General features: G+C 39.1%; 1 protein-coding gene across 2 annotated transcripts in view; it reads right to left on the bottom strand.

Annotated features, from left to right (window-relative positions):
• Nucleotides 1–23,798, bottom strand: part of LOC126237428 (dyslexia-associated protein KIAA0319-like protein) — a 152,578-nt gene that overhangs the window by 98,974 nt on the left and 29,806 nt on the right. For both annotated transcript variants that reach the window (XM_049947539.1, XM_049947538.1), the window contains exons 4-5: nucleotides 20,217–20,398; nucleotides 3,722–3,801 (exon numbers count right to left, since the gene is read on the bottom strand). In XM_049947539.1, the coding sequence (XP_049803496.1) occupies nucleotides 3,722–3,801; nucleotides 20,217–20,398 (262 nt within the window). The remainder of the gene's footprint in view (nucleotides 1–3,721; nucleotides 3,802–20,216; nucleotides 20,399–23,798) is intronic.

Raw genomic sequence — 23,798 nt, forward strand, 5'->3', positions numbered from 1 at the left:
CCCCAATGACCTGTCACCACATGCTACCACCACACTGGACAGTGGGAACCTAGATGAGCATATGTTTGCAGGTTTGCCTGGAAAAAGATGTCTTTGTTCACAGTTGAGAGCTTCACAATTGGCTTATTTGCTAAAGGATCACACGGGATATCACTGCCAGAAGCACACACAGGTCCTATGATGTATGCAGGAAACTCAAATCTGATCGTCTTAAAGGTATATGACACGCTGTTCAGGTATGCCCATCTTTCCCGCAAAGAGTGTAGTGTGCCTGATGATCCAGACACTTTGTATGTGCATGTACTGTAAAGCAGTCTTGTCATCACAGAAATTCCAGCTGCACACGTCAATAGACACTGACACATCTGAATTGGAGAAATGACAATGGCGCCACCTTGGAAGTGGTTTATGGTAATTTCATGTTCCTGGAGTGCAGTGTGGCATCTGGACTGATGCTATTTGCTGTTGGGCCATGATGAGCTTGCTTGTTGCCTGTGCGATTTTGAAAGAGTGGATAATAGTCCAAACATCGACAAAAAAATGTAGTTCATGGGCTGATGTGCATAATTCTGGGTAGAGAGCCACTTGGACAATTGCACCTCTAATTAAAGGGTTTGCATATGAGGTTTTGATTAGTGGGTTCGCACACGTAAAATCACATTGACAACTTACCCACAGTAAATAACTCACCCAGAAATGATATGACAGATCAGGGTATTTGTGGTGTTGGTTAAAGTTGAGTCGCTGTGCAACAACATGGAAGCGTTGGAAATAATAATTCTAAAGTGATGTATACATGTCCTTGAATCTGAAGGTGACTGGATTTGAGAGAGAGGAACTGACCTCTCCGGCGAAGCCCAAGATAGGTGTTGTGTCGACAGAGGTGCCGACACAGTGTGTTTGAGGGGGCCGAAATGCACGCTATAAGCGCACGAAGGATGGCGTGAGGTCTGAAACAAGATACGTAATGAATGCTATAAAGAAAAGTACGTAACTGCGGAAATACTTAACTTTATTCCATCCTTGTGGTACATCGCTCTTGACGAATCAAGTGAGACTCTTAAGATACATGCAATGTTACAAATGGCGCCTTGCTAGGTCGTAGACATGGACTTAGCTGAAGGCTATTCTAACTGTCTCTTGGCAAATGAGAGAAGGGCTTCGTCAGTGTAGTCGCTAGCAAAGTCGTTGTACAACTGGGGCGAGTGCTAGTAAGTCTCTCGAGACCTGCCTTGTGGTGGCGCTCGGTCTGCGATCCTGACAGTGGCGACACGCGGGTCCGACATGTACTAATGGACCGCGGCCGATTTAAGCTACCACCTAGCAAGTGTGGTGTCTGGCGGTGACACCACAACAGGAAAAGTGACCATTGGAGACTGTTATCAGTGACCTGACAGAAGCTGAAGCAGTTTCAGCCACTGTAAATGTGTGTCAGAATCCTATTTGGCACTGGTAAATCGAGTATAGATTTAAGTGTCAGGAAGTCGTTTCTGAAAGTATTTGTATAGAGTGTAGCCATGTATGGAAGTGAAACATGGACGATAAATAGTTTGGACAAGAAGAGAATAGAAGCTTTCGAAATGTGGTGCTACAGAAGAATGATGAAGATTAGATGGGTAGATCACATAACTAATGAGGAGGTATTGAATAGAATTGGGGAGAAGAGGAGTTTGTGGCACAACTTGACAAGAAGAAGGGACCGGTTGGTAGGACATGTTCTGAGGCATCAGGGGATCACAAATTTAGCATTGGAGGGCAGCGTGGAGGGTAAAAATTGTAGAGGGAGACCAAGAGATGAATACATTAAGCAGATTCAGAAGGATGTAGGTCGCAGTAAGTACTGGGAGATGAAGAAGCTTGCACAGGATAGAGCAGCATGGAGAGCTGCATCAAACCAGTCTCAGGACTGAAGACCACAACAACAACAACAACAACAACAACAACAAATGGCTTTAATGTGGGTGGGCAGTTCTCTGCCTTATGAAGTGACCACTGCACCTGTATCTGCAGTTGGTCCTTCAGAATCTGAATTTCTTGATGGAGCAATTCATCTAGCTGCTAATGTTATAACTGCTGTTATTGAAACTGCTGCTGGAACTGCTGCTGCAGTTATGGCTGTTGCAGTTCTAGAAGCTACACAAGCTTTGCTTTTATGGTACCCACCTGTTTTATCTTGTCATCAACTACTTTAACCAAGATTTGACCCAACTGCACAAAGGACTTGAGAGAAACTCGAAGGGGCTGGAGTGCCCAGTGAGGAGCCGTCAATGGTGGTTTGTCAAGGGGAAATGGAGAAGACAAAAAGACAATGACAAGGAAACAGACAAGAGATGGCACTACCTATAAACTAAGTCCAACAAGTAATCTGGATAGAGGGAAACTGAGACCTAGTGAAAGCAGAGACCAAGAACCAATGGTGCATTATGACATCAGGACGATAGCAAAGTGAATACACTACCGAGTCCTGTGTCACAGTGCGGTTGAACTTATAGGGCAGCCACAAGCTCAAATTGGTCGGATGAATGGTATGTGGTGTCACAGCCAGCTACACTAGTGCCACAGCCAGCTATAATATCACTAATGGCTGTAACAGCTCTGTCCATGGCCAAGGTTCAGTTCCATGCCCTCCATAAAACATTAGAAAGTCAGTGGGCAGGGATACCACAGTTTCTCTGTCAAGAAACCATGTAGGAAGTACAAGACCACCTTTTCATTATTACATAATAGTCTTGGGAAACAAATCATACCCAGGCTGTAAACGATTACTTCCACTAAGAGTAAATTTTGGACATATAATTAAATGTATGAAAATATAGTGCAGAGAGAAATGTAAATCCAGAAAAGGTGCAAGGAGGCTATATGAACCCCAGTCACACACCTGGAACAGACAACAATGCTAAGAGTTGAAGGCAGTGTCACACTTGGGTGTCACTGACAAAGGCCTCAGCTAAAAATCTGGTGGGAGCAGCATACAGCTGAAGTCAGTCACAGTTTCTGACTTCATAACTATGAGGTGCGAAACTGCTTTTGCACTCACATTATTTACAAAGATTGGCTTTTATTGTAGTCTGATAGGCGAGTACCTAGGATAACTGCATGTGTCAGTTGGTGCTCTCTGGCCATGTCTAGCATTACTTAAATTTCTTGATGGAAGTAACACCTAAATCTATGTGGTATCAACTCAATGAGAGAATATGCTGATAAAGCTGTCAGGACTCTCTCTTTAATACACAACTTATGTAATTAATCTTTTCATACTGTAGGACAATTTTAGTTCACTTTCACATCTGCATTGCAGTAATAAATAACTTACCTTGTACATAATAACACAGTGGAAAGGACTTATTACTACACACCACCTAGGGGAGGCAATGAGTCACAGACAGGCACAATGAAAAAGACTGCTAAGATATTAAGCTTTTGGAAAAGGTCCTTCTTCTGAAATAGAAAATACACATGCATTCAGACAAGTGCAACTCACACATCTGTTTCAGAAGGACTTTATCCTAAAGCTTAATATCTTAGCAGTCTTTTTCATTGCTCTGTCTTCGACCCAATGCCTCCTCTATGTGGTAAGTAGCAATCTATCCTGTCCATATTGTTGTTATTCCATCCAGGATTTTCCACTGTTTGATTTTAGCTTCCACATAATTTGATTGCTGTTAACATTGGTTAGATCAATTTTAGAATTGAAAAACTACTGAAGAAATATGCCACACACCTTTGTAGGATGAACAGAGACAGAAGTAGCCACCTGCTCCAGATCATTTACAACAGCAGTATTGTTAATCTTGGGTTTCCCTATAAGAAATGACATCTGGACTTAAAGTACGATATAACACACAAGGCCATCAAAATGCCACAATAAGAGCTTAATGTTGGTAACTGCACTGAAATTTTCACAAATTTTCCCATGAAAATAAAGACATTTGAACTCAAAGCTCATACTGTTTGCCATTTATTTACTCCTTCCATTTGACACATTCTGGTACGTAAATGGATTTGATTTGGGAGATTAGTACAGCCTTCAGCAATGTGTGTATGTGGTTATCTTCTGTATTGTTCTATTAGGACCACATATAAACACAAATAAAACTGCATTTTGCATTTGTACAGTGCCCACAGGGTATATAAAAGTGAAAACATTCCATGTTGAATCAAATTTGAGTATGAACCTAAGCCATAATATGCTGATGTGTTGAAAATAAAGTTAAAAGTGAATACCACAATACTTGTCAAAGAACAGAAATACCATTTACCAATTACTGACACAGGAATAATCAGTGCTAAGCTGACTGACATTTTAATTCAACATGTTTTAATCTCAAAGGTGTCTAAAATTTTATCATCAGAATCAATAGGAAGAACAGAGAAATGAAAGTACAGTGCCATATATACCCAATTATAAGAGGAGATTTCCCAATTCGTCATTCGAAATATGCAGGGTCATCTTACATTCACAGATTAATCTGTTGCTGCTAAGGTTAAAATTTTTATGTTGTTTAACAGAGAATATAGGGGTCATCTGTAATATAAAGAAGAAGCTTTAGCTGTTGAGTTCACATGCAGACTTATTCTGAAGAATTCAGGAGTGCAGATATGGGCAAATGACACTTGCCTTCAAAAAGGTTCAACATTTCCTGATATACCAAAGAATTTGATGCAGTATCGACACTGCTCGAATAATCAAGTGACATTTGACTGATGTGGCACTAGTGCAAGGGACGTGTAAGAAATATGAATTAGCCACTACAACGATCTATTGCTCTGCTCGAAATCTGACAATTTTGTAAAACATGGGAAGAACTAGCACAAAATTCTATCATCTTATAACTCCTGTTGTATTTGAAAGTTCTCATACCTGTATGGATACCGTGTACAAACATGCTGCTTTTTAATCCAAGGTAACATCCAAAAATGGAAGTATTGTCCTTCAAAACACATTACTTGATACCAAACCCAGATCAATATTTTATTCTATTCTAAGAGACAGTAATTATTTACTAAGTAATTTCCCAATCCCCCCCATGAACCATGGACCTTGCCATTGGTAGGGAGGCTTGTGTGTCTCAGTGATACAGATAGCCGTACCGAAGGTGCAACAACAACGGAGGAGTATCTGTTGAGAGGCCAGACAAATGTGTGGTTCCTGAAGAGGGGCAGCAGCCTTTTCAGTAGTTGCAGGGGCAACAGACTGGATGATTGACTGATCTGGCCTTGTAACATTAACCAAAACAGAATTGCTGTGATAGTACTGCGAACGGCTGAAAACAAGGGGAAACTACAGCCGTAATTTTTCCCGAGGGCGTGCAGCATTACTGTATGGTTAAATGATGATGGCGTACCCTCTGGTAAAATATTCTGGAGGTAAAATAGTCAAGGTAAAATAGTCCCCCATTCGGATCTCCAGGCAGGGACTACTCAGGAGGACGTCATTATCAGAAGAAAGAAAACTGGTGTTCTACGGATCAGAGCATGGAATATCAGATCCATTAATCAGGCAGATAGGTTAGAAAATTTAAAAACGGAAATGGATAGGTTAAAGTTAGATATAGTGGGAATTAGTGAAGTTTGGGGGCAGGAGGAACAAGACTTCTGGTCAGGTGAATACAGGGTTATAAATACAAAATCAAATAGGGGTAATGCAGGAGTAGGTTTAATAATGAATAAAAAACAGGAATGCGGATAAGCTACTACAAACAGCATAGTGAAAGCATTATTTTAGCCAAAATAGACATGAAGCCCACACCTACCACAGTAGTAAAAGTTTGTATGTCAACTAGCTCCGTAAATGACGAAGAGACTGAAGAAATGACTATGAGATAAAAGAAGTTATTCAGATACTGAATGGAGACGAAAATTTAATCGTTGTGGGGGACTGGAATACGATAGTAGGAAAAGGAAGAGAAAGAAAAGTAGTGGGTGAATATGGAATGGGGGTAAGGAATGAAAGAGGGAGCTGTCTGGTAGAATTTTGCACAGAGCATAACTTAATCATGGCTAACATATGGTTTAAGAATAATGAAAGAAGGTTATATACATAGAAGAGGTCTGGAGACACTGGAAGGTTTCAGATAGATTACATAATGGTAATATATAGATTTAGGAACCAGGTTTTAAATTGTAAGACATTTCCGGGGGCAGATGTGGGCTCTGAACACAATCTGTTGGTTATGAGCTGTAGATTAAAACTGAAGAAACTGCAAAAAGGCAAGAATTTAAGGAGAAAACCGAAAGAACCACAGGTGGACAGGTGGTAGACTGTTTCAGAGAGAGCAGTAGGGATCAATTGACAAATATGCGGGAAAGAAATACAGTAGAAGAAGAATGGGTAGCTTTCAGAGATGAAATAGTGAAGGCAGCAGAGGATCAATTAAGTAAAAAGACAAGGGCTAGTAGAAATCCCTGGGTAACAGAAGAGACACTGAATTTAATTGATGAAAGGAGAAAATATAAAAATGCAGTAAATGAAACAGGCAAAAAGGAGTTCAAATGTCTCAAAAATGAGATCGACAGGAAGTGCAAAATGGCTACGCAGGGATGGCTACAGGACAAATGTAAGGATGTAGAGGCATATATCACTATTGGTAAGATGGATACTGCCTACAAGAGAATGAAAGAGATCTTTGGAGAAAACAGAACCAACAGTCTGAATATCAAGAGATCAGATGGAAAACCAGTTCTAGGCAAAGAAGGGAAAGCGGAAAGGTGGAAGGAGTATATAGAGGGTTTATACAAGGACAATGTACTTGAGGACAATATTTTGGAAATTGAAGAGGATATGAAACAAGGCCCCAGGAGTAGACAACATTCCGTTAGAGCTATGGATAACATTGGGAAGCCAGCCATGACAAAACTCTTCCATCTGGTGAGCAAGATGTATGAGACAGGCGAAATACCTTCAGACTTCAAGAACAATATAAGTGCAAAATGGCTACACAGGGTTGGCTAGAGGACGAATGTAAGGATGTAGAGGCATATATCACTAGGGGTAAGATAGATACTGCCTACAGCAGAATTAAAGAGACCTTTGGAGAAAAGAGAACCAACTGCAAAAGCAGGTGTTGACAGGTGTGATAATTACCAAACTATCGGTTTAATAAGTCACAGCTGCAAAATACTAACATGAATTCTTTACAGACAAATGGAAAAATTGGTAGAAGTCGACCTTGGGGAAGATCAGTTTTGATTCTGTAGAAATGTTGGAACACCTGAGGCAATACTGACCCTATGACTTATCTTAGAAGATAAGGAAAGGCAAACCTATGTTTCTACCATTTGTAGACTTAGAGGAAGCTTTTGACAATGTTGACTGGAATACTCTCTTTCAAATTCTTAAGGCAGCAGGGGTCAAATACAGGGAGTCACAGCTGCAAAATACTAACATGAATTCTTTACAGACAAATGGAAAAATTGGTAGAAGTCGACCTTGGGGAAGATCAGTTTTGATTCTGTAGAAATGTTGGAACACCTGAGGCAATACTGACCCTATGACTTATCTTAGAAGATAAGGAAAGGCAAACCTATGTTTCTACCATTTGTAGACTTAGAGGAAGCTTTTGACAATGTTGACTGGAATACTCTCTTTCAAATTCTTAAGGCAGCAGGGGTCAAATACAGGGAGTGAAAGGCTATTTACAATTTGTACAGAAACCAGATGGCAGTTATAAGAGTGATGGGGCATGAAAGAGAAGCAGTGGTCGGGAAGGGAGTGAGACAGGATTGTAGCCCATCCCTGATGTTATTCAATCTGTATATTGAGCAAGCAGTAAAGGAAACAAAAGAAAAATTTGGAGCAGGAATTAAAATCCATGGAGAAGAAATAAAAACTCTGAGGTTTGCCGATGACACTGTAATTCTGTCAGAGACAGCAAAGGACCTGGAAGAGCAGTTGAATGGAATGGACAGTGTCTTGAAAGAAGGATATAAGATGAACATCAAATAAAGCAAAACGAGGATAATGGAATGTATTTGAATTAAATCAGGTGATGCTGTGGGAATTGGATTAGGAAATGAGATGCTTAAAGTAGTAAATGCGTTTTGCTATTTGGGGAGCAAAATAACTGATGATGGTCGAAGTAGAGAGGATGTAAAATGAAGACTGGCAATGGTAAGGAAAGCACTTCTGAAGAAGAGAAATTTGCTAACATCGAGTGCAGATTTAAGTGTGAGGAAGTCTTTTCTGAAAGTGTTTGTACGGAGTGTAGCCATGTATGGAAGTGTAATATGGATGGTAAATAGTTTAGACAAGAAGGGAATAGATTGAAATTCAGTGCTACAGAAGAATGATGAAGATTAGATGGGTAGATCACGTTATTAATGAGGAGGTATTGAATAGAATTGGGGAGAAGAGAAATTTGTGGCACAACTTGACTAGAAGAAGGGATTGGTTGATAGGATATGTTCTGAGGCATCAAGGGATCACAAATTTAGTATTGGAGGGCAGCGTGGAGGGTAAAAATCATAGAGGGAGACCAAGAGATGAATACACTAAGATGATTCAGAAGTATGTAGGTTGCTGTAGGCTTGGAGATGAAGCTTGCACAGGATAGAGTAGCATGGAGAGCTGCATCAAACCAGTCTCTGGACTGAACACTACAACAACAACAGGTTGCAAATGAGTAAATCGGTCACTGGTCATGTATTACAGTACCAGATAAAACTGTTACCAGCTTGCAATCAGATTTAGAACTTGATGCTCACATTTAGATGAAACAAGAAGAAAAATTTTGCTGTCACGAGAATGAGTTACAGCAGCAAGACTCACCGTGGAGTTGGTAGCAACAGACATCAGCAGATTTGACAACTGAACTGAATCGAGATTGCTGTCTTTTATTTACGTATTAGTTGTTGTTGTTACATGACTTGGACCCTAGAAGACACTGCAGTCTGTGTTTCATAGTTGATCAAGCACAGCACTATGGAAGGGTTGGAGGGGTAACAGGGACACCAGATTGGAAGAACTAGATGATTATGGGGCAGAAATAGTGAGCGGGCAGCAAATTATGTAGTGTTGGCCAACCATGGGAATCTGTATTGCGTAATTTGGACTTTTAGGAACATCTACCATGTTTAAACTGTGGTTTTCCTAAATTCATTTGTAATGAAAATTGAATTTAAAATTGGACAAATATTCAACAAGAGAATTCATTTCTGCTGGATATGGTAAAAGTCTAGCAGGGGACCAATAGTGTACTTAGATATTTCGTGCTACAGTGTTGTCATTTTACATATTATGGCTACAATGTTTCCTTTTACATAACTACATTGTGCCGACATAATGTAATCAACTGGGACAATGCAGCCATGAAGGTGTATATGTACAGCTCTAAAGAAGGGTTCATTTAAGAGCTAGTAATGTGTTGGTCTTGTTCATATGCCCATAGATAACTAGTGCAGCATTCAGTGAGTTGTTACCTTTATTCCTTCCATTATTTCTAATCACTTCCTGAACCTTACATTCCTCCTGATACTATGTTTGGACGGACATTTTCTTCCCTTCAGCACCAGTGCATACACCTATTTATTCCCCAGATTTGTCTTCAGGATGAGCTTTTTCTTTTTAATCTAGGCATTCAACAGTATGTTTTAGATTTGTATGTCAGTCAGTCATGCATCCAACTGTCCCCATTTTGTTGACACACACAACCCATCTTCCACCACATACTAAAATTCATGCTCAACAAAGTTACATCTTGTTACAAAGAATTAAACATGAATTCAATAGAGGTTAAAATCTGATTATTTACTACTGGTTCAAATAGGTATATTTGAGTACTATGTAGCTATAGATGACTCTATTACAAATGGGGAGGAAAGCCCATCATTACATTTAATTGAGGAACAAGGAAAACAGCCACTATAGATATCAATGGTCAATACAATGTTCATTCCATGCAGCTGTCAATATTCATAAGGTAAATAACCTGGGATTGCATTAAGAGGAACAATTATGGATGAACTTTTCACCAATTTGCACTACAGATGGCCTGGTGAGCCAAAGTCCGATACTCTCTGGACTAACTGCATTATGGAGCCTATGAAGACTGACTGGTCTCTGAGATTTTTAAGCACACAGGTATAAACGGAGACAGCTATGAGCACAGTTCTGTCTAGGTTTAGCACCGTTCATGTGTCTAGGCCAATTCTTTGGGCCTCAGCAGGCTAGTGCACCAGGGACAGCATCGTTAGTGGCGATAGCTTCAAACAATAGGGCATACCAGCTACTTTCTAGCCAGCTTACAAAAATACTAATTTCCATTGATAGGAGACTTTTTACTATAGCATGTGCAATTATGCCTTTTAATTAAGCTCTTGTTGTGGTTGACAAATATACGGTTACTAACAATGCACATATCTTTTGAAAGGCAATGCAATGTATAGTTTTTTTTTTTTTTTTTGGCAGTGAAATAAGACCCATAACAGTAAACCATACACAGACAAACACATTCTGTACACTAAATATATCTTACTGAATGTTAGCAGAAAATATACAGAAGTAAAGATAGAACTGTGCCCTTAACAGCCAGCCTATCATGTAATAGTAAAATCTATTAATTAACTGAAAACAACACACTTTTCCAATTACATGAAACTTCTTGTTTTTGTACAATGAAATTCATACATTCATTATTGATACTTAAGGTTTATCTGTTATTTCTCACATTACAAACATTTAAAGCAAAATGAGACAATCAGACTTACCAAGAAAATAAGGGAACTTTACAACATAGTGATACACAAAATTAAAACCAAATTACCACTGTTAGCCAAAACCGAATTCGTTTTAGACAATGAGGAGAGATACCCTCACTGCAGGAAGTCATGTTAAGACATGCGACATGCAACAAGAAGAGACGGCAGATCACCCATTGTTTCAACATCAGCATGAAATAATGTGACAGAGTATAACATAAATAAATACTTTAAAAAAATTAGTCTTAACACTGGTACTTAATATCTACACATTTTCATGCGTTAGTTTACCAATACTGTATACTATTTCTCATAAGCTAAATTCATTTATTGAATAACTGGTATGTTTACTTCTGCACATTTTCATTCTGTATGACATTTATGAACAAAAACAAATTAATAATAAATATCAATATTGTATCTTGGAGGAAAGTTCTGGCTAAATGTAAATATCTAGGAGTAAAGCAGACTGCTCACACAATAGCAGTGTCACTGAGTCATTGAGATGCTGGCACGAAAGAGCAAAAAAACTTTTCTAACTTTTGAAAGAAATCCTGAATGGGTTTGTGCATGCGTGTGCCCCCCCCCCCCCCCCCACACACACACACACACACATATTATGCCAATTCAATGTACGTGCCGGTACAATGTACAATGTAACTGCACACGTGTGTGTGTGTGTTCTCTAGCTCACCAAAGGTTTTCTTCCAAAAGATAGCAAAGTTTTCATTGTCTTTTGTGTGCATCTCGAGACAACTCAACACTTCATTATCATATCATACTACTGTCATTACTCCATCCAGTATATCATATCTGTGTAATTTTAGGTTTTTCTGGCATGTGATGATTTTAAACTGCTCTTCAGCATTTTGCTTGGTAGTGTTGCACAGATAATGCAACTTGACAAAATAACAAAGAATAGCTAGAAATTGTATAATGTGTATCTTGTCAACTGAATTACCTTGCATGTAACATCTGCATCTTTAATTTCAACTGTCATGATGTATAATGACATAAGACATATCTGCCAATCTGAATTTTATTTCATTACAATAAAAAATGCTTTTATAAACTCCTAATTAGGGTTTTTACAACTTTCCTCGTGCATAATATATTTTGCCACCTATTGCTGATGCTATATAGCTTTTGATAGACACTTTTCATAATAAAATTAGTTCATCAACATAGTCTTTCATATCACCTTTAAGTTTGAAGGGATATATAGTAGAAAGACATTTCAGTACTTTTTTTGTAGTACTCTCTGTTCTGCTTATGCCTTCCATTGGGGATGGAAGTCTTCACCTGGATGTGACTTTGAAGAAGAGGAGCAAACAGCACATTGCATAACATTTCAATGTTCCCTTGGAGCATTCAAAAGGACAAAGTAACGATGTGAGGTCTTCACAATTTGTCTGCAGAAGCTTCTGACTGGATTTCTAATCTGAACTTAGAGCCATGAACCCATTACGAACTTGAGATTATGTATATCTGTGTAGAAATGTATATATTTGTTGTAAATAGTTGTCTAGTATTTCTCCGTTCATCAAACGATAAATAAATAATTGTACTTCTATAAGATGAACTTATGAGAGGACATAGTCAAAAATTTTCTTACATTCGCAATGTATAGTACAAAAATCAAATATTTTTGAACAGTCTGAAGCATCTTCAAGCATGCATTTTCAGAGGTACTGTCAAATAATCTCAAACACTTGTATGTTTTTAAGGCTATCAGTCTTTTAACTTGTTTGAATCTGACTGACATGATTTCTCCTCCTGTGTCATTCTCTTCATTTCAGAATGGCATTTACACCCAGTGTCCTCAACTAATTGCTGTATATATTCCAGCCTCTGTCTTCCCCTACAATGTTTCGTCTTTGCGGCCTATCTAAAACCACAGAAGTTATCCCTTGATGTCTTACCCTGTCCTTTTCTCGTCAATCCTGGAGAGAATTTCCTCATATTTTTATACGCTTAATTTTCGGTAACCTGTTGTAGCATCACACTTCAGATCTCTTCCATTCTGGTTTCACTTCCATACATTAATGTACTCTAGACATATATTCTCAAAAATTTCTTTCTCAAATTTAAGACTGTGCTTGATACTACTAGACTTCTTTTGGCAAGAAATGCTCTCTTTGCTTATTCTAGTCTGCTTCTTACAACCTTCTTGCTCACCTGACAAATACTATTAGTCTCCAAGCTAACAGAATTCTTTCACTTCAGGAGGTTCGAGCTCACACAGAGGCTTACCAGCAATGTTTCTTCCTGTAAACCATTCACAACTGGAACACGAAAGAGGTATGTGTTCAGTTGTTGTCAAGTCTTCGAAGTGAACACTCAAAAGATGAATTCATGTAATCCAGATACTGACGGCTCCAGAATGCAAGGATCAATATATCTGACTGTATGTACACGGAGTGCATAGGTGCCTGAAGACGGTATTATTGAGATGCTGAAACTGGCTATCTAAATAAAACAACTACTCAAAGCATACGGCTATTTGGTGATTTTCCTTGGTAAAAACTTCTCTGTTGGCCTTACATTTCTACTGCTCTCTATCTTTTCTTGTACAAATTATATACTAACCTTCTGTACTGGCCCAAACATAAGCTGCACCCTTAATTCTGAAGAGGAAAATGAGAGAAAATTGGAATGGAAAACTTTATGTCATGCTACCAATGTAGATAAAGTACACAAAAAATTCAGCCTTGTAATCGTATTCTTTACTGATGCCACTCTTAACTTCACTATGGGTATTTGTTTGACTGCTGTCAGTATTTTCATCTCTCTCCTTCCAAAGTTCATTGTCCTTGTTAGCACCCAGCACATTTGGCATGCAGCCCTTCTTAAACACTTTGATGATAGCATCTGGTGATACGTGCCATGAAGAGAGTGTGTGTCACCGCCAGACACCACACTTGCTAGGTGGTAGCCTTTAAATCGGCCGCGTTCCGTTAGTATATGTCGGACCCGCGTGTCGCCACTAACAGTGATTGTAGACGGAGCGCTGCCATACAGCAGGTCTAGAGAGACTTCCTAGCACTCGCCCAGTTGTACAGCCGACTTTGCTAGCGATGGTTCACTGACAAAATACACTCTCATTTGCCGAGACGATAGTTAGCATTGCCTTCAGCTATGTCATTTGCTACGACCTAGCAAGGCGCCATTACCAGTTACTATTGATGCTGTAAAACATGTACCGTCAAGAGCGATGTTCACCAATTATGGATTAAAGTTAAGTATTCCAGCAGCTACGTACGTTTTTTGTTAGTCTCATTTCATTGTCCTGTTCCAGACCTCACGCCAGCCTGCGTGAGCTAAAACGCGTGCCTTTCGGCTTACTCTCATAGTGGGTTGGCTCTCTTGCCAATCCACAACAGAGAGAATCTCATCACACATAAGGCTAATTGACAGAATTTTAATCTTACCAGCAGGTTTCAACGAATGATCTCCTTCTAAAAGCCAATCAAAATATGGTTTCTGATATGGTCTATAAATGGCTGGTTTATGACATCAAGTACATGTAGTTTTAAAGCCATACCTTCAGGTGTAACGACTATGTCTGTCTTTGACGCAGCAATTTTATTCTTTACTTCAGGTGTGTGGTGACCTTCAAACAGATCCAACATTAGCTCTTTACTTGAGCAGCACATCAAGTATAATTCCAAGCAGTAGCTAGTAAATTATCGCTAAATCTTTTCAAAAATGGAAAATCCAAAATTGGATAAAAATATGAATAAGAACAGATTAATATTCACCGCATAGAGGAGGCGTTGCGCAGCAGAAAGACACATTTAAAAGTAGACTGTTGAAAAATATTAGCTTTTAGATAAACTCCTTCATTAGATGAGAGAGGAACACACACTCTTTAAACATGAAGAACTTATAAAGACATAGCCACAGTCATCTCCAGGCACTGTGGCACCACTAACACATTTTCAAAGAGTCTACTTTAAATGTGCCTGTTTGCCCCTCAATGCTTCCTCTGTATGGTGAGTAGCAATCTATTCTGATTAACTTAATTCTTTTTTCATCCACACCAACCTCAGAAGGAGTGGTCCATCTCTGGCCACACTCAAACACACTCTCTGACCCACTAGGCCTCGCCCAGGCTAAAAGTCGGTGACCGGCTGTGATAAGAGGTGTGACATCAGCAATAAGCGGCCTGACAGGAGCGGTCAGAGCTGCAGCATGGAGCGTCATCACTCTGCAAACGTCGAGGAGTGTGGAAGCTTAGCTCTGGGCGTTGCCTGGATGTTGGCTTGCTACGTTCACGTTTTGTTAACGTGCCTCAGCAATGCCTCTGCAATGTGGTTACTGTCGTCGCTGGCGGCGCAGAGCACCTATTTACAAGACATTGAGGGCCATTGAGATTGATCTGGCTGGACAGTATAATAAGCAACAACTGATGGGTGGTCCTAATGTGTTTCGTGGACTACGAATGCAGTTTACTTGTGACATGGAAGCTGTGTTTGGAGGCAGTACATAGCTTACTTTGGCAGTTGTATGGGGCAAGCACACAGACTATGGTGGCTTTGAAGCTTTTCCAGACACTAATATTTTGGCCTGGAAGACGTGGAGTATAGCAGAGAATACAGGACTCCTTGCTAAAGTCCCTTATGGGACTTTGGTGACAGACAAGTCATTTACTCTGTCTACAAGAAGAAAGAAGCAGCTCAATTCAGACGAGTATCTGTTCATATGGGCTAAAGTAGGCTATGGTAAAAGTAAAATAAAATTACAGGTGACTGTATATTCTATTATAGACAATAAATTTCCTTATCTCCTTTCCTTATCTATCCCTTATACTTCCTACCAATTTTATTAATAAATGCCTTGTGAGGGTAATCCTTTCTTTTCCCAAATATTTTTGTATTTCCTTCTTTTGCTGCTCAATTGAAGTATTTTTCGGTTACACCCAATTTCTTCAGTTACTTTTCTCATCTATATCTATACTCTGAAAACCACTTTGAGTAACTCTGTCACTTTCACCATTTCCTGTTCCAGTCACGAATGGTTTTCGGGAAGAATGACTGGTGGTAAGCCTTGGTGTGGGCTCAAATCTCCTTAATTTTACCTTCATGGTCTTTTCACGAGATATATGTTGGAGGACGTATTATATTTTTTGAGTCTCTAGCTCTTGGAACTTTAACAGTAAATCACACCATGCTGCAGAATGTTTCCCTTGCAGTGTCCGCCTCTGTAATTGGCTGACCATCTCTGTGACACTTTTGTGCTTACACAATGAACCTGTAAGAAAGTGCATTACACTTCTTTGGCTCTTCTCTATTTTTCTCTATCAATCCTATCTGGTGCAAATCCCATGCTGATGAGCAATATTCAAGTATTAGTCGAACAAGGATTTTGTAAGCTACCTCCCTTGCTGGCAAACTACATTTCCTAAAAATTCTTCTACTGAACCTCAATCTGACATCTGCCTCTCTTGCGGTTAGTTTTATGTGGTTGTTCTTTATAAAGTGCTGTGTAGGCATAGTCCTATATATTTTGTGGAAGTACATGAATCCTGTAATTGTACTGCAATCGTGTAACCATATGATAATGGGTATTTCTGTCTATGTATAGGCAATACATTACATTTGTTTATGTTGAGGATCAACTGCCAGTCCCTGCACCAAGCTCTGATCCTCTGCAGGTCTTCCTGCATTTCGCTACAATTTTCTAGCTTTGCAAATTCTCTGTATAAAATGGCATCATTTGTGAAAAGTCTCATGCTGTCTTCTGTTTGTTAACTCCCCAATTCAGCCATGTAGCTGTCTGATACTCTCCTTAAGCTCATATTTTGTGCATTAGGTGGCAGTGTGGAACTGTATTACATGCCTCACAGAAGTCAAGGAACACAGCATCTACGTGGAGGACATAATCTACTGCGTTCTCATATCTATATTTGTCTGCCCAACTTATGTGATTACCCTTTTTAGAGATGTCAAGTCTTTCTCAAATGAATTACCTGCTGTCATATTTACTCTCACAGTAAATTCAGCCACAGAGAACTCTGACTGTGGTCAGCACGACAGAATGTCAATCCTAAGGGCCCGGGTTTGATTCCTGGCTGGGTCGGAGATTTTCACCACTCAGGGACTGAGTGCTGTGTTTGTCCTAATCATCATCATTTCATCCCCATTGATGCACAACTCGCTGAAGTGGTGTCAAATCGAAAGACTTGCACCCGGCGAACAGTCTACCCAACAGGAGGCCCTAGTCACACGACATTTTATTCATCAATACTTCAGTATCCCAATTACTTATACATTGATTCTTCCTGATGATCCTCTTCAACTTCAACATACTCCTGATTACTAAATTTTGATGAGAGTCTACACTCACTCCTCCGTAAGCTTAAAGTACAATGACTGATTTCGCTATCTCTGTTTCACCATTATGTAATCATGTATTGCAGCAGCAATTATCTGCCTGTGTCTCCTGGCCTTTTCCAAGTACACCTCTTCCTCTTGTGATTTTCGAGCATTGGGTTTGCAATTACTAGCAGCAATTTAGTTTACTTCCCCTCATATACTCTCTCCATCTCATCTTCTTCTGCTTCTGACAGCACCATTTATACCTAAACTATTGTTACCAGCACTGGTTGGGCTATAATTCTGAGGATAATAATCCTAATGCTGAATTATTTATAGCATTTCACTTTACGCCCCAACTTCTTATTCTCAAGAAATCCAACTCCCATTATAACACTTTCTGGTGTAATATAAATCCCAGTGGAAGCCAAAGACTTATAACTCAAAAAGGCACAAAGTCTTGAATATATGGTGTGTATAGTGAAGAAGCACATTCAGTCTTTACAGTAAGCTCATTGGTCACAAAATGGGTACGCAACTACGTGTTATTGGATTCTGAGTGAAAAGCTGCTTTTTTGGTCTGACTCTGAGAGTGCAAGTTTACTGTATAAACATTGCAAGGCACCCACAAGAAATACAACAGATACAACCTATGTGTGTCTGTCTGCAGTCCCAACCCAACAGCAAGGGCAATCCTTTAAACAGTCTGCCACTAGAAACAATTGAGAGTTTCTGCATCCAGATAACTAATCAAATATGCAAGCAGCATTGTCAAATAGTGTGCTGAGTGAAGCCACTTTCTTATAAGCGGTATAAGGCAACAGAATGAAGAGTGTCAAGTGTTGTCTAATTTTACTTTATAGCACTTTATCCCTTCAAATCTCGGCACCATCAAGGTCCCATAAATGAGCAAACTTATTTGTCAAGCATGCCCTTATCTAGCCACAGATTTGTCAAACAAGCCTGCACACATACAAACAGAGTTTGTCAGTTTAACCTCATTTTGAAGCAGACGTTGTTCAGGTTCATAAGCAGAAAATGTCAGTTTCTTTTATTTCAAGGCACTCCCTCTTGTAAGTTACGTGTAAAATATTGATTTTGTTCATAACCTCTTCCTTTATCATATATGCCTTGGAAAGGTATGATCCCTCTACCATTTTGGTAATTGTCAGTGTTATTTTGTTTTTATCCTTGATTGTAGTCTCCACAGTTTGGAAACTCACAATACAGTGTGATAAACTGCAATAAAACAATTTTTCACTAAACATATGCAGCAAAACATTGACACAAACAACACTCGCTACCTTGTCAAACTTTCTGTCAATAAAAATTTCCACAAACATGTCAACCATGACCTATTCTTGGCAAACGCGTCAAACTGCACTGTACGTGGTCAAATGTTTGGCAAACATAATATAGGTTAACAAACTGTTTGATCATGCATGGAACCTTTATGTGCACTTCAGTTATGCTCATGGAGTATCAAGTGAAATCTGTGACTGTATTATGGATTTTTTTGGTAAGGAGGATGCAGTAACAGTTGTCAACAGCCGTGTAAGGAACTTGGGTATGCCCTATGGAAGTATGTGGGACCTTTGTTGTTCATTATGAATACTAATGACCACGGAGACAGTATTAATAGTAACCTCAGATTCAGATAATGTATTTATCTATAGCGAAGTACTGTCTGAAAGAAGTTGTATATATACTGTCATATCATAATAAGATTTCAAAGTTGTGCAAAGTCAAACTGCTTTAAATGCCCAGAGGTGTAAAATTGTGCACCACAAAATAAAAATATGTAGAATTCTATGATTATAACATCAATGAGTCATAGTCGAAATTGGTCAACTCGTGCAAATAGCCGTGTGTAACAATTTGTGAGGATATAAAATGGAACAAACACATAGTCTCTGTCGTAGGTAAAGCAAGTGACAGAATGCAGTTCACTGGTATAATATTGGGGAAATGCAATCAGTCTACAGAGGAGGCTCCATAGAAAAGACTCCTGCAACCCATTCTAGAATATTACTCAAGTGTATGGGACTCCTGTCAAATAAGAGTAACAGGGAATGTTGAATGGATACACAGAATGGTACCACAAATGGTCACAGATATGTTTGACACATGGGAGAAATGCAGAAAGAACTGAACTGGGAGATGCTTGAAGACAGATGCAAATTATCAAGTGAAAACTTACTTAGAAAGTTTCTGTAACTAGGAATATACTCCCATAGTGATAATGAGACAAGATTAGACTAATTACAGAATACATGTACTTGCATTTAACCAATTTTTCTTCCCGTACTCCATTCATGAATGGAATGGGAAAAAACCTTAATAACTGGTACAACTGTATGTACCACATGCCATGCACTTCATATTGGTTTGCAGAGAATACATGTATTGTAGATGTCTATGTGTAGTGGCATCACACTGCAATCTTCAGCAATGACAAAGCCACAAAAATGTCAAATTGTATCTCACGTCATTCCAGCAATTCCAATGAATCAAGTTTATCTTATTTGCTAGAGGACATCTTTCAGTTACTGTGTGAGCACCTGTAGGACTCAACTGGCACAACCTCTGCAATAACAGAGAGTTTCTGATTTCCAAAACATTGGAGATCACATTAACCAATTTACACAGTTTTCGGATGTCAATACCTCAGGTAGTCTCACTGAATGCTGTTAATTGCAAGAAGCTACCACCAAACAGGGAAGTCCAAAAGGTGGTCCATCAGTCAGATTGCTCGTTTCATTGTATGAACATAAAGACGACTCATTCAGTGTACTCACACCTACTGCATCCTATCTGTGAACTTTCAATGATACTCAACAGCTGCCGATAGAAATAGTTTACACACTAGTGAGGATTTCAAAGACACATCTCTCTCCTGTATGCGCCTCTATGACAAGTATAAATTTGGGAGACTTCCCTGCTGCTACCTGTCAAATGACAACATTATTTTTTGACTTGCAGCAGAGGGGCCCTCCCTTTCTTATTTATCTCACAGCTGACAGGGTGTTGAACCCTAATCTTACTTCCTTTCTTATTTAAGGAGTGTGACTGATAATATTTTGTAATATAACAAGTATGTAAGCATGCATAATGCAAATTCAATGTGATCCAGTTATATAAGGAGGACACAACACTGAAATCTATGCACCATGGATGATAACAACTAATATCTGTTATACTTACCATACTGTTCACAAAGACCTGACTCATTTCGTCTGAAGCCTTCAATGCACTGACACATGCCATTGCGGGAATGTTTCCCAACTGGCAAACATTCTTCATTAACTGGACAATCCAATATAATGCCCACTTCACAATTACGCTCTACGGGCTCCGCATACCGTGTTTCTGCAGCTTCCATGTCTCTGTTCAAAATGAACAATTAAGGTGAAATTCCCTTCTCAAGCAATATTCATTCAGAAGTGATGTACAGTTTAAAAACAGAATTACAAAAATTGGCTTAAGTGCACTTACCATGTGGGTGGCTCTTGCAATGCATGCTGATATTGGTAGTTTGTTGATGTTGGTTGTAGCAAATCAGGTGACAGTATACAGCAATCAATGAGAATCAATGAATGTAATGATTTCTTTTGACAGACGATATAACTTGATTACATTTGTTTTCGATATGGAGTGTGCTGCAATAATGTTCGCTGATCTAAATATGTAAATTTTAGGTCGCTTACTGATTTTCGTATTTCTTTGGTGACTGGAAAAATTAGGTAGGAAATGACAGTTTGGTTGTGAGTTGGCTAAGCCACCAAATGTGAATGGAAGAAAACTGGTTGTGCTTAAGGACTGACCGGTAGCATATTCTGAAGTCTACGTTAGTTTGGAATGCAAGAGTTTGCTTGTGATTTGACAAAGCCACCAAATGTGAATAATAGAAAACTAGATGTTCTGAAGGACTGACCTATAGTGTAACTCGAGGCCTAGGTTAGGTTGGAATGTGTATTTTGCTTGTAAATTGGCAAAGCCAACAAATTTCAACACAAAAATATGATTGCCATAATAGATGGATGTGTAGCATACCCAAAGATATACAATGATCACTGCAATAACCTTCTTGTACATCTTATTACCAGTTTTGCCAAAAAGTCTGATGGCGTGGTTGAATTCTAACCTAACAGACTAAAATACCAGCTAACTTTATTTACAAACCATAGAAAATTAAGAATATAAATTTCTTTGGCTACCTGTATCTTACTCACAATTTGTTTTACTGACTTCCCACGATTCATCACATGAACGTTACCAACCATTACAATTTCCAAAGCAGGGAACAGGATAGCTGCTGACACCGTAAGTACACTTTTACCCAAAAATCTGTGTTTTCATTATATCCACGTGTAATGGAAAAACAATTACTGACAACAAAATATATATTTAATCAGTCATCAGCCATATTCTGCAACTAAATGTGGTGTTGGTGTTGTGCAAGAACACAAATGAGTAAGCATAAAAAAAATAATATAAAGTGTTCACTGGTTAATTTACACTGATGTGACAAAAGTCATGGGATACCTCCTAATATTGTGTTGGACTTCCTTTTGCCTCGTGTAGTGCAGCAGCTCGACATAGAATGGGCTCAACAAGCCACTGGAAGCCTTCTGCAGAAATACTGAGCCATGTTGCCTCTATACCCATCCATAATTGCAAAAGTGTCACCGGTGCAAAATTTTGAGCACAAACTGCCCTCTTAATTATGTCCAATGTTCAATAGGATTCATGTTAGGCTATCTGAGTGGCCAAATCATTTGCTTGAATTGTCCAGAATGTTCTTCAAACTCACAGCAAACAATTTTGTCATCCATAAAAATTCCATAAACGCAACTTGCACACACATCTGCAGTCTCAGAGACTTGAGACCACACTGCTCTCCGAGACTGCAGATGTGTGTGCAAGTTGCGTTTATGTGAGTGTGTGTGTGTGCGTGTGTATGTGTGTCTACTGCTGACAAAGACCTTAATGGCCGAAAGCTTTAATTGTGTGAATCTTTTTATTGTGCCTATCGCAACTCATCATCTCCGCTATATGATGAGTAGCAACTTTCCTTCTCTGGTATTGTTACATTCCATCCTGGATTTTCCATTGTTTGATAAAAATTCCATAGTTGTTTGGGAACAAGTTCATGAATGGCTCTAAATTGTCTCCAAGTAGCCAAACATACCTATTTCCAGTCAGTGAATGGTTCAGTTGGACCATGTAAATGCAGCCCACACTATTATGCAACCTCCACCGGTTTGGACAGTGCCTTGTTGACAACTTGGTTCCATGGTTTTGTGGGGTCTGTGTCACACGTGAAACCTTCCATCAGCTGTTATCAATTTAAACCAGGTTTCATCTGATTAGACCACAGTTTTCCAGTGGTCTAGCATCCAACTGACATGGTCACAAGCCCAGGAGAGGAACTGCAGGCGAAGTTGTGCTGTTAGCAAAGGCATTTACGTTGGTCACCTGCTGCCACAGCTCATCAATTTCGCCATGTTGGCCTAACAGATGGTGAATGTCCTACATTGATTTTTGCATTTATTTCAGATGATGTTGCTTGCATGTTAGCAGTGACAACTCAACACAAATGTCGCTGCTTTTGGTTGTTAAATGAAGACTGTCAACTGCCGCATTGTTCATGGTAAGAGATAATGCCTAAAATTTGGTATTCTTGGCACACTCTTGACACTGTGGATCTTGGAATATTTAATTCCCTAAGGGTTTCTGAAACAGAATGCCCCATGCATCTATCTGCAACTACCATTCCACATTCATAGTCTGATAATTAACATCGGGCATCCATAATTATGTTGGAAATGTTTTCACACAAATCACCTGAGTAAAAATGTCAGCTCTGCCACTGCACTGCCCTTTTATACATTGTGTATGCAATACCCCCACCATCTGTATATGTACAAATTGCTATCCCATGAGTTTTGTCACCTTAGTGTATAATGACTCATTGTAGTTACATTGTTTCACAATTCTGTAAAAAATTGTCATTGTTAGGAATAATTGTTGAACTACTGCTTTGTTAATTCCAATAATGTTCCTGCATGTGTCTCCTTGCCAACTGATACATAGTGAGGGTTACAGTTGACAAAAAAAGGAGCAGAAACCAACAGTAACATCTGGCTGATGAATTGAAAATAAGGAAATCTGGCGAGGTTGCACAATGCAGACTTTCATTACCAATGTTTATATCTTCGGTGATTACTGCTCTATGGGTATTACGTGATGGTCCAAAGCACATTTCTGTGCCTAATGTTTCCTCTCTAATGCTGGACACACCCTAAGAGGCTACAAAGACGTTCATTAATTTTCCACTGTTTATTTCTTACTTCACAACAACTGTGTTGTGACACGATTTCATTTGGCACTAATGTACACAACTTATCTAAATCCAGTCTTCCTTTTGTTCTGTTAAAGTTGTTTTTTGTGTTTTTTTTAGTTTCTATTGCTTCGCTGTTCATCCTAACATAGTAATGGCTGGATCTTGATAGAACTACAGTATTGGAGAATAGAACCGAAGAACATAATATTTGCTCTATAAATGAAAAAATAAAACGATGAACCATAAAATGGAAACAATAAATCACCAGAATGTGGGAAGATGGACTAATTAGACAAGTAATCAATTATAAATGAATAGGAAAGAGAGATGTAGCATGGCCAAGGCACTCATAGCTTCAGTGAAGACAGAACAGGCTGTAAGCCTACTCCAAGAAGTGGTGAAGAAGGTAAATGAAGTAGAGAAGAAAAAGAAGAAGAAGA

The sequence above is a fragment of the Schistocerca nitens genome, chromosome 2 (genome assembly GCF_023898315.1).
Source record: "Schistocerca nitens isolate TAMUIC-IGC-003100 chromosome 2, iqSchNite1.1, whole genome shotgun sequence".
In the NCBI taxonomy this organism is placed as follows: Eukaryota; Metazoa; Arthropoda; class Insecta; order Orthoptera; family Acrididae; genus Schistocerca; species Schistocerca nitens.